We start from the raw sequence: 12,684 nt of genomic DNA, 5'->3' as shown, positions 1-12,684 counted from the left end.
TTGTTTTGGTGGTTGTGGTTTTTAAGCCTCTGTTCATCTCACAGCAGTCCTTCCGAAACACCCCCTTTTCTCATGCTACTGACTTGTTGAAGAAACTGGCACAGTTATCTACCCTCGGTTATGACGGTCATGGTAGTAACAAAAAGATCTGTTTCCTTTCCATGACGTCATATAACCTGGTCCTCAATCTGCCATACTTCCTGTAATCTTGAAGTCATAAGGCCTGTTCTTATCGTCACTATAACATCCTTTCTTGAGTATACAGAGCCCCCCCTTCATTCATTTAAAACGAACTCCCCTTTAGAGTTTGAGAGCTAGACAAGGGTGAGTATGGTATCTTGGTTATGACACTTACAAGCTGTGTGACCTTCAACAAGTTACTAAACCTCTCTAAGCCTCCACTTTTTCATTTCTAACATAGGAATGTAACAATTCATAACTTGAAGAGTTCTGTAAAGATAAAATGAGATCATGAATCCACAAGGTCCAATACTATGCCTGATACATAGAAAGGCAAGCAGTAACTCAGAGAATGTCTGTTTCAAAAAAAAAATCTGAAAAGGTGAACTTTTTTGACATCATGGAATATGTACAATAATTTATCTGTAAGCAATACCTACAGCAGAAGTGGAGAGTCTGGAGATTTTTGAAGAGTAAATCGTCTTCAGGAATTTAGCTCTACTGCCAAGGGAGCAGAGACTCCTCTGGGCCAAAAACATGCTGCAGGATGAAAGAAAAAGTTTTAAAGGGAGTGAATATATGACACTTGCATTGCTATCAGACAGTTATAGCTTGCTGACAGACCGTAGCTCATATCAAATATATATAAAACGTTTTGATAGTTTTTTTAAAAAAAAATATAAAACGTTTTGATAGTTTTTTTCTTCTCTATGATAAATCTCTAATCACTACAATCATTTCTAATAAAACCCTCTTTTATAAATTTATGCATTGATTCCATTCTTAAAGCAATTTTTTGATATTGTGAATTCAAAAAATAAGGCTCTAAGTTAGTGAAGAGCATTTAGTAAAAGCATTAAGTAGGCACCCACAGGCACCCACAGGTCTTTTCGCATTAAGTAAAAGCTCCATTACTAGTAGTTAAAATAGAGAATGTCTCAGTCTAAAAACTATTCATAATTGTCTAGATAACAGTCACTAGCAAAAGCACAATCTATAACAGTAAAATTTTTAAAAACTTTAGAAAGTTATTTAGAAAGTTGCTTGAAAAGAATTATACCAGTCCCTGGTAAATATAAATATAAGAATGAATCTTAGGTTATTTTCTCAGATGGTATTTCATTCAACAATTCTATAACTAGCAAGTCATTTCAATAGGTTCGTTACATACCTGGCATGCATTTTGAGTTACTTCTCTACCTGTAAGGAAATCATTACCCATCATGGGTAGGGAGAGGAAAGCAATCTGAAGTTCTGTTGTTATACTGCCACACGCAGGCAAACAGACACTCATGAGATTTTGCCTTGCGAATTTTGTATTAGGGGATGGCATTTCCTCCATTTCTGATCAAACTTTTAAAAAGAGGCGGATTCTAAAAACTCAAAGGGCCCACTGAAGCTAGCTATGAATCTCTGTTACCAAATGTTAAGGCTACAGAAAGCTTTCTATGTAAAAAATGATATATCATTGGATGTTTCTTAAAAAGTGAAATATAAAGTCCTGAGCATGTGATTAAAATCGCAGCTTAAATAATAGCCTCTTAGCCACTCTATATCACATCAGCCTATTTAAATTCTCAGCAAAGCACTTTTTGTTTGTTTGTTTGTGTGGCTGGCCACTCACTTATTCACAAGCAAATTTAAAACAAACTCCATGAGCAGGTATATTTAATTCACCACTGTATTCTCTGGCATAGAGTAGGAATTCAATAAATAAAAGTATTAAATGACTGAATGAATACATAAATCACATTATAAATTAATGATTTAAGTGGATTATGTATAAGTCTGTTATAAAATATTGATTCCTTTCATAAAGCAACAAATTATTCCTTATGTTTTATGTCTTTCAAGTCCAAGGCCAAGTTTTCTTAAATCAAGACATGCCTATTCTTATGTCACTAATTGTTCAGTTCAGGAATAAAACATTAACTGAGTTAGGCAGTAGGGGTAGTTTTAAGGAAAATTACCAAATAATAGGAACTCTACTGAGCAGTCTTCATTCATTGTCATGGAATTATTTGATTTAGAACAATTTTTTTCAGCAAATAAACATCTATTTAAATTCAGCCTAATTTCTTCTGGTGTTAAGCAAAATGCTTTCTTGCAAGTAGACAAATGAAACAAACCTCTTCTACCTTCTTGAGATAAAACAGGAGAAAACAGGACTAGGAATCAGGATACCTGGATTCTAATCCTTACTCTTGATATTTTTATAAAAAGAGCTTTCTATCTTCAGACAAGTCACTGACTCTTGTTGAGCCTCAATATCCCCGTATTTCAAAACAGATGAATAAATGAATCCTGGGTTTGAAGGTAATCTCACAAGGCACTGAAGTCACTGGCTGGCCATACATGAGACTGTATCTCTTAGGAGACTTCATCTCAGGTTGGGTGAGCCATGCCCTCTGGTCACCAGGCCTCAGCACCTGTTCTCCTAAGGGAGTTGCCACTAAATCCACCTGTTTCATCTGGAAATCCCAAGGCCTAAGTCCCACACCTTCTCCTCGGTCTGTCTTTGACAGCACATTACCTCCACAGTGAAATGTACTGCCCTGGCAAATGATCGAGCTCTTCATTTCTCTTCCACTTGCCAAACCTCCCGCTGTATCTTTTGGAATAGCTGCATCATAATCATTCAATTGCATTATATCTTTGTGTTCTCAGAGTGTTCCCTGCACCTCCTTTGCTTTAACTCAAATCTTGTTTTCCCCAAAGGTACCACTTCTATGTTCCTCAGGGTTGGCTTTTGTTCTTATATGTTCCCCCTACCTTTTTCTTTCCACCCATTTTATCACTGCTAGACAGTAACTCCCCTCATGTGCTTCCTGATGTTATCTCCTGAATTGCTGTTGCCTCCCAGTCGGTCATTAAGGATTTTGTCACTGAGCATACAGTTTTCTTCTCAAGTCTAAGACCTGAGATCACCCAGGTAATTTCAATGTCTTCAAAGATGACCCATCCTCCAACTGATATTCCCATGTTCATTGCTCTTCTCCTTCATTCCACCTTAGTCAGTCTCTCCTACAGTCATACCCTGCACTTTGCCATTACCTCAACCTGGTCTAATCCCAAATAATTGAAGAATTCTGCTCTTTGACTATAAACCACCTATCTTTTTAATTTTCTTAATTATCCCAACTATTCTTCTTCTTCAGTATTATCAAGATCTCTAGGAGGCTGCCTTTCCTTTGCCCAATCAGCTCTTGCCTTTCTTCCCCACCCCCCTCCAATTTAGATGCCAGTTTCACCATTTCAGTGATGTTCTTGACAATGTCCTACCCCCCGTCTGTAAAATACTAGCCCTGGGTGAACTCAACTGCAGTGTCTGCTTTACCTATGGCCCATGAAGCTGTGGGCTGCTGGAGAAAGTCACACAGGATAGGACTGGTTTCACCACAAGCTTGTGGTTATTAATCTCAAATTGAACATCAACTTTCTCCAGCATTTCGCTACATTTTATAGATGAAGAATGGCAGAATATACCAGCCCAAAATATACCGCTAAGCATACGATTATTTGGAGCTAAAGGCACTTGAAAAACAGCAGAGGCAAGAAGGGTGATCTCAAAAGCAAAACTTAAAAAAGGATATTTTATCGGCTGTCCCCTTTCCTCAATCTATACTCCTCAGTAGGAGGATAGGTGTGCCTTTTGTACCCTTTACACTGTAGAGACAGCTCTTGCTCAGGTCAATTTTGACTCCATATTGTGAAACCCAGTGGACATTCAGTGAGCCTCACTTTCCTTGAGCTCTCTGTAGCTTTAGATACTGCTGGTCAAGCCAGTCTCCTCCTGGAAACACCTTGGCTTTTGATATATGACAATCCCTCGTTTTCCTCCTACCTCTCCCTAACCTGTCATTAAATGACAGAATTCCTCAATATCCAGACCTGGGCTCTCTTTCCTTCTCACGAGGTTGTCTCATTGTGGAAGGAATTGTGAGGGCAATGGGCAATCGATGAAAAAATGCTTCCAGAGAAACCTAAGCAGACTGACAGGTACTGATTCAGAACCTTTAAAGCGATTTTTCCCCTGCATTTTAAATAAACACATTGTAAGCAGCCCTTTTCTAATGTAATTAACATTCCAAATGTATATTCAGAAATAAGGTAAACAAACAAACAAACAAATAAGATTGGATATCATTGAAAAGTGAGAGAAAAATCAAAAGCCATATGGCTTTGAATTCTAAACAATATCTTCACTCTATTTTTCTAGATTCTCCTTTAGAACAATGTTCTGGGCGGGGGGGGGGCGGGGGGCAACCCAAAACAAAACAAAAAACAAAACAGGGAACTGTGAATCAGGGTGATCTAGGAAATCTGATTATGGCACATTCATATGCATGACCAATAGAAAATTAAACTATTTATTATCACTGGAGTAGATTGCTCACAATGAGGATGCAGAAAGCATGCATGGCAGATTTGAGGGTGACCTGAAGCTGAGAAGGCGGGCGAATTGTTGGGGGGTACAATCCAGAGCTAAAATGTAAGCAAGGTAGTCAGAATGAATTGTGAAGACTGAAGCTCTGCACTTAGATCCAAATGATCACTTACCACCACTCTGTATAGGGGGAGAGAGGTAGGAAGAGGTTTAGTTCATTTGACAAACTCCAGAACATTCAGGTTAATTGAAAGCGCAAAGAAGGTTTAATGTGAGAGACTGCGAAAAAGGGCTAGTGCTACTAGTCAGAGTCTGACCAAAGGAAAGATCATCTGCACTTCATGCTCTACCTGTCAGTCCACTTCCAGACGCTTATAAGGGGCGGTGACACAGCAGAGGGCATCTAGGAGGTGAACGAGGTACTGACTGGTTTACAGTGGGAACAACAAGCCTCAAAGTCATGGCATTGGAAAATGAGTGGAAAAAATTAGCTATATTTAGGTGGCACAGTGCTTAAGGAGACGTGACCGTGAAATTGCTGAAAAGCTGTTCTGTGGAAATGGGGTTCGTGTAATTATACATTTCTCCAGGGGAAAGAAGTAAGTTGACTGGTGTGAAGTAGCGGGAATGAAGTTTTAGCACACGGTGAGAGAACACTTTCTAATGATGCACCTGCACCAGTGGTGCCTGGGGTGGACCTGCGCAAGCAGCCCCAATTCTTGCCTGGGGAAGCCCAGGTGTCCGGAGGTGGAGCAATGGTTTCTGTACTGGGTGTGGGGCTCCCCCTTCTTGAGCTGCTCGGATTGCAAAAGCAACAGATTGGCCTGTCTCTTTTAACCACAAACTTTAAGTTCACTTACATGGCAGGTTAACTGCCTTTGTTTTCTTTAAAAAAAAAAAATCCGGTTATGGATAAGTCCGTGTTACTCTTGCCACGCTGTTTTCAAAATATCCAAACTGCAACACCAAGAAAACAAAGGGCAATCGATGATTGGGGATCAAGGGTCCCTCCCACCCTAGAAGGCCAGCCACCTCGGCGTCATTCCCTCTCCAAAGGAAACTGTTAAATCCAGCGCGGACCGTCTGCAGCCTCCCCGAGGTCTGCGGGCTCAGGAGGGCGAGTCCGAGTCTTCAAGGAAATCCAGACCGGCTCTTCCTCCCTCCCAGCCCCGCGAGGCGCGCAGCGCCCTCCGACCCGGCCCCGCTTCCCACCCCTCCGCCTGCCCCGACCGCAAGCTTCACTCCGTACCCAGGTGCTCCCCTCGCGACCCACTTACCTCCTTCGCGGTACGACCCTGCCACCTGGGCTCGAGTCCCGCCTGGGCTCAGAGGGCCTGCTGGGTGAGATTCGGAGGCGGGGGCGAAACCTGGGCGGGGACCTACCCGAGGGAATGGAGTCGGAGTGCGGATTGGCTGAAGGGCGGCCGGGATCCCGGACTGGACGACACTGGACGGGAATGGGCAGGGAGGCGGGGGCAAGTGCAGAGCCGGAGGGAGCACGGGGGCTAGACCTCCAAGGCGCATCTGGATGTGGCCCGGGATAGCCCCATAGGCCCTATGGGGTCGGGACTCAGGGCGCGATTGGCTCTGAAGACTGCCGGGTCAGGGACTGGACTGGGCGGGTGGAGGTGGGGGCCTGCTTAGTTCTGCGGGATTGAGGCGAGTCGAGGTAAAGGGGTGGGGTGGGGCGGGACTTCCATACGGCCGGGGATTGGGTATGAAATTTCCACCCAGTCCTCTGATTGGATGTGTGTGACAGATTGGGTTGGGGCGGGCATAGAACGCGGATTAGTTTGGAAGGAAGGGCAAACTGTGAGGCCACAGGGTTTAGGCGAGGGGAAGGCTGTAGTTAGAATAATGATGAAGGTGGCTGGGTTGGGCATCGTCCTCTACACCAAAAAGTTGCTGGTGCTATTCCCGGTCCCAGCACATGCCTCAGCTGCGGTTGCGATCCCCAGTGTGGGGCGTGCAGGAGGCAGCTGATCAATGACTCTTCCTTCTCATCACTGATGTTTCTGTCTCTCTCTCCCTTTCCATTCCTCTCTGAAATCAATAATATATATATAATATATATATTTTAAAAAGAGGCCACCAGGAACACATCTGTAATCAGAAAGTTGGGCTTATTAGTCGTTGCCATGAGGGAGAATACACAAGGTGGGTCATTTTAATAACAGAATTAGGAATGATTTATTGCAGGGTTTGGGCTTGTATTAGGTGATTTTGGGGGAGGATTTGAAGAAATGGAGATTCATCCTGTTTTGGGTGCTGCCAAGATGTGGGGTAATTCTAAGATTGGTATAATACAGCTTATGCAGAAGGGCGGGAAACTGCAAAGCTAAAACTGTAATGGTGCACTTAGCAACAACAGTTTTACTAGCTGGGAGAGGGGAACTTTGGTATTTGTGTAGTTGCAGAGTGGCTGCTTTTATCTGTGTTTAGACAAGATTATCAAGGGATCTTGTCTGCAGTCTCACTTCATCAGGATGACAGTGACTTTGATGCTGGCGTTCTGTCAGGTTGTTTTACAGGGACACCCCATAGCTAGTTCCTAACAATACTGAAGCCGTAGGGGTGACCATTCAGTCCCCATACCAGCTGCTGCTTTTCTTTTTCTTACATTGAATGAACGTTACTTGAGTACCTAGGTGCTGCGGCCACTGGGGAAAATGAGGCCGAGAAAGTGTGTTGTCTTAAACCTTACTGAGGGAGAGACAATAGACAACAAAAGATATACAATGACTTCAGAGGTTGATAAGCGCTCTGAAAGAAGCAGTGAAGGGCGAAGACAGCAGGTATTTGTGTCGGAGGGTCAGGACAGGCTTTGCTTTGGGGGAGCTGATATTTAAACCCAGAACTGAAGGAAGAAGAAGCAACCTTGCAAAAAATGTTTCTGGAAAGAAAAATAGTAGTTGAAAAGGCCCTCAAAAGGGGAACCAACTTGGCATGTTAAAGGAATAAAAGACCAGCATGTCTAAAGCGTAGTGATGCGGGGGACAGTGGTTCCAGATTAGGGTGGAAAGGAAGGCAGGGGCCAGGTCACACAGAGTCTTAAGACCACAGAAAGGAGTTTAGATTTGACTCTGAAGCAGCATTGGGAAATCTTAAGCAGAGGAATCATGTGACCTTAATTACATTTTTTAAAAAAAGTCTAGTTGCCTTGGAGGTGAGACTGTGGGTGGGCAAGAGTAGGAGCAGGAAGATCTTTTTGGAGGTTGTTAGGGCGAGAGTTGAGGGGGGGGGGCTAGGGGGGGGGCACTGGAGGGAAAAAAGGCGGAGGATCTCAATATTCATTATTATACTGACATTCACTTATCTCCTCTGTTTCAGCACTTGCTCTCCACTATCAGCTATATCTGGTGTCAACTGAAAAATAATATGAGCTAGATGTTTTGTCACCAAGAAGGATTTATTCAGGAGAAAGCGAGGGTTGTAACCCGGTGCATGCAGACATGGCAAGCCATGTGCATACTCTGGCCTGCGTGCCAGGATGCAGGGGCATTTATGAAAGGGGAAAGGGAGTTAAGGAAGGAGAGGTTAGAACCGTAGAGGTTTACTATAAACATAGCGTTCTTCCTGTAGGCTCCTCCCGGGCAGGGTTCTCCAGATTAAGGTAGCGGCGAGAACTTCCATAAACCCTAACTCCTCCTGTACACCCTCCTGACTGATTATATTTGCTTCAAGTTTCAGTTAGTCGTTATCACGGAGTTCTCCTAATTCAGATACCCTCTGTTTACCCTTGCTGGAGTATAAACTGCTAATCTCCTGCTAACGTGAAGGGGGACCATTTGGTGGGGCTATGGCAGACCAGGAGTGGGGATCTGTGGATCCGTTTATTGCATGGAAAGGCCTTTAAATCATTCTCCTGTATTTAGTCCTGAGCCTTTGGAGAGTTCTTTGGAGGTAAAGTGAGTTGCCGTTTTGGCTTTCTTTATGAATGTCCCAGGATTCAGCTTATTTTAATAGGCCATCAGATACCACCTGCCCATTTGCTTTATAACTGCTATAATTTTGTTGCCACTGTCATTCCTCTTTCTGTTTGTGTTCTCACGGGGCTTTAAAGAATCCCCTTACTGTTATTTTAGTGGGGCTTAAGTAGAGAGAGAATGTAAATGTGTCTGATTTGTCATCTCATTGTTACTGGTTTTCACCAAGCATGTCACACTCCAAGGCTAACACGGGCCACATAAACAAGGTTGAAGTTTATGGGGGCCGCAAAAAAACAAAAGCTTCAATTTTCACAGAAATGTAGGTATACTTCGATAGAGACATGCTGAATATAAAGGGCTGAAATAAATAAGTAATCGTTAATGGGTATTGGTTGTGGGCCGCATGTGGTTTGACATGCTTGGTTTACACACGTGTTCATTAAATAATGTAATGACCGAATGCTGGGCATTTGAATACGGCCGCATGTGGTTTGACATGCTTGGTTTACACATGTGTTCATTAAATGATGTAATGACCGAATGCTGGGCATTTAAATACTTTTTTTTTTCATGTGCCAAACCTTGTGTTATTCTTTATACTCAGGTTGGTGTTTAATGAGAAATATAAGTGAACCCCTAGAATTAATAGCTAATAGGTGTATTTTCCTTATATTTTCTGTTGATTTGCATTCTGAATAAGAAGGCAGTATCTCCCTTACATAGATAAAGCCTTTTTGATTGCCTCATATAAAAGACTAAAGATATTTTGAAGTATAGCAGAAAGAAAACAGTAAAGTATAGGGGGTAAGCCAAACTGCCCGGTTCAAATCCCAGTTCTGCATTTTTCTAGCTGTGTGACTTTGTACAAGTTACTTCATTTATCTGTGCTTCAGTTTCCTCATCTGTAAAATGAAGATAATAATAGTCCCTGCTCGACGGAGTAATTGAGAGATAGAAACATCAATGATGAGAGAGAATCATTGATCAGCTGCTGGGGATCGATGGTATGTGCTCTTGACCGGAATCGAACTCGGGACCCTTCAGTCTGCAGAGCGGCGCTCTATTCACTGAGCCAAACCAGCTAGGGCTATTTAGTATTCTCTTGTTTTATAATAGTAGAACTTCCAAATTTCAGCAGAATACATGGGTGCTTGGTAGAAAAACTACATTTCCAGCCTCTGTTGTAATTGCATTGGCCATAAGATGAAATTCTAGCTAATGGGGCATCAGTGGACACTGGATGTGCTGTTTCCAGGAAATGTCTTAAAGGGGTAGAGTGTGCCTTGATCACTCCCTTGGTTTGTGGTTTCCCTGATAGTCTGAGTGCAGACATGATGGCTATAGCCTCCTTGGACCACCAGGTAGAATCTGCAAATTGAAAATGGAAGAGCAGTAGGATGGGAGAGAAGGAGCCTGAGCCCTAACATCAGGGAACCACCACTCCAGCCCTGGACTATACTAGTATTTACATGAGAGGGAAAATCAATTTTGTTTAACTTACTTATGTGGGTTTTCTGATGTGCAGTCATGGTATGGCTCGGATGGTTTAGTCTTCTAGTTTGCTTATCAAAGGCATCCCACTTCACTTTTTCTTTTTTTTAAGATTTTTTTCTTGAGTTTTATTTTTTTAAATATATTTTATTGATTTTTTTTTATAGAGAGGAAGGGAGACAGATAGAGAGCTAGAAACATTGATGAGAGAGAAACATCAATCAGCTGCCTCCTGCACACCCCCAACTGGGGATGTGCCCACAACCGAGGTACATGCCCTTGACCGGAATCGAACCTGGGACCCTTCAGTCCACAGCCCGACGCTCTATCCACTAAGCCAAACCAGTCAGGGTCCACTTTACTTTTACATGGGCCTTCCAGGTGACAGTAGTGACAGGTGGAGATCAGGGTAGAAGATACTGGCAATGCCTCATTATCTGGAAATGCTTCTCAAGAGGTAGCTGTCACTTCTGGGTACTAAGTATATTTTCCTTTCTCTTATAACCCTAGAGCTGTACTAAGAAGTACTAGGAAAAAAATGATAAGTCCAAGTTGGAAGTTCCTAGAGAAAATTCCACCTTACATTCTTGCTATAAAGAGTTATGTTCTTGCCGAAACCGGTTTGGCTCAGTGGATAGAGCGTCGGCCTGTGGACTGAAAGGTCCCAGGTTCGATTCCGGTCAAGGGCATGTACCTGGGTTGCGGGCACGTCCCCAGTAAGGGATGTGCAGGAGGCAGCTGATCGATGTTTCTCTCTCATCGATGTTTCTAACTCTCTATCTCTCTCCCTTCCTCTCTGTGGAAAATCAATAAAATATATTTAAAAAAAGAAGAGTTATGTTCTTGGAAGTTGCTGGGAGTAGATCTTAAGCATTCTCACTACACACACACACACACACACACACACACATATACACACACACAATATTGTTGTAATTAACCTAATTATTAATAACAGGAAAGGAGCAAAAGGAAGACTAAATATTATAGGCATGTCACTTGGGCAGCTTTGCCAGGAAGCTGCAACTTTACGCATCCCAGGGAGCCACTGGTCCATTCCCTCAGATCTCTGGGGGGAAGGGCCTGGATAGGGGGAGATAGATGCTTGCCCTGTAAATCTGAGAGGGCTAGTAAAGGTGCTTACTGTCAGTCACGCTTGGGAATAGGTCATTGGCCAGAGTGGGCATGGTCACTGCAAGCACAGGGGGATTTGAAATATTTAATGCCCTTGAACAAAGGAGTTGCTCTCTTGTGCTCTTACACTTTGGGCTCTTTGGGGACTCTTGCTGTGGAGGGTATACTCTCTTGGCTCCCCGACAATCACCTGGGCCCTGGGCCATGTGGACCCACACACAATGGACTGATGGACTACAACTAACCTGATGCTGAACTGGACCTGGCTGCAGTATGAAATGGAAACTGTGGACACTGGCTTTGCTTCTAGTTCTACTGAAGCCCCAGCTGCACTTCTTGCTGGACTGGACTAAGCGAAATGGGACTTTGTAATTCCATGCAAATAAAAATTATCCTTTGGTACGAGTCCCAGAAAATTTTTTCTCTGAAGATATCATAAGGACTGCACCCCCAGCACTCAGTGGGGAAAGGGATACCCCATTTCCACTGGTAAACACACACACATTGTTAAACTGTGAACTATGTGAGGCAATGGTGGTGGTAATTATATTGTCTTGGTAATCGTTCCACAATGTATCCTATATAATAAAAGCCTAATATGCTAAGTGTCCGACCATTTGTTTAACCAGTCACTATGATATACACTGACCACCAGGAGGCAGACTCTCCCACTGGTAGGTTAGCTTGCTGCTGGGGTCAGGCCGGTCAGGACTGGGTGAGACAGGCCAAACATGCCTATAGGCTAAGTAGCCTTCTATCTTGGATCGGGGGAAAATGACATAGAGGCATAGGTGTTCAACAAATCTTTATGAGTGATCTATATATAAAAGCCTAAGCAACCATTCGACCACAAAACTGGCTCTCCAACATCCCCCGAGGGATCCCGGATTGCAAGAGGGCACAGGCCAAGTCGATGGAACCCAATGGTGCACCAATCCATACACTGGGCCTCTAGAATGTGTATAAAATCATCGCATTTGCCAGTGTGGCTCAGTGTTTAAGCAATGACCTATGAACCAGGAGGTCATCACATTGATTCCTGATGATGGCTCATGTCTGGGTTGTGGGCTCAATTCCCCTATAGGCAGCCGATCCATGTTTCTCTGTCATTGATGATTCTATCTCTCAATCCCTTTCTTCTCTCTAAAAATAAATAAAACACTTAAAAAATAATAAAGAGATAAAGTCACATTTCACACATTAAATATACACAATTATATTTATCAAAAAAGACGTCCATTTTTTCAACCTCATATAGTTATTTTAAATGCAAGATTTTATTTTTTGGTATGTATTGTGAAAGTAAATTGATGCTTTCCAGCCAAGTAATAATAGCTGTTCAAACATTACATATTTCAAATATAGTAATAGGCATTGTACATTTAGCCAGAAAGGCTGTGCCTAGAGTAACTATGTATCTATTTATCTGCCTTCCTTCCTTCCTGTCTGTCTATTCACATGCACACTTGACTGGATTTACAGCAATTTAATATTAGCAGTGGTTACTTGAATCAGTGAGAAAATTTTCCGTCTCTTAACAATTTTTTAAAAGGGGTGGAGTGG

The 12,684-nt window shown here is 42.8% G+C and overlaps 1 protein-coding gene across 1 annotated transcript in view; it reads right to left on the bottom strand.

The window, feature by feature from the left end:
- Nucleotides 1-6,254, bottom strand: part of CCBL2 (cysteine conjugate-beta lyase 2) — a 78,225-nt gene extending 71,971 nt beyond the window's left edge. The window contains exons 1-2 of the mRNA XM_006760792.2: nucleotides 5,845-6,254; nucleotides 621-720 (exon numbers count right to left, since the gene is read on the bottom strand). Of these exons, the coding sequence (XP_006760855.1) occupies nucleotides 621-719 (99 nt within the window). The 5' untranslated portion in view covers nucleotide 720; nucleotides 5,845-6,254. The remainder of the gene's footprint in view (nucleotides 1-620; nucleotides 721-5,844) is intronic.
- Nucleotides 6,255-12,684: the final 6,430 nt, after the last annotated feature.

This window comes from Myotis davidii, unplaced genomic scaffold, assembly GCF_000327345.1.
Source record: "Myotis davidii unplaced genomic scaffold, ASM32734v1 scaffold156, whole genome shotgun sequence".
In the NCBI taxonomy this organism is placed as follows: Eukaryota; Metazoa; Chordata; class Mammalia; order Chiroptera; family Vespertilionidae; genus Myotis; species Myotis davidii.
Note: the sequence above shows the minus strand (reverse complement) of the source record. Positions and strands in the feature narration are given on the sequence as shown.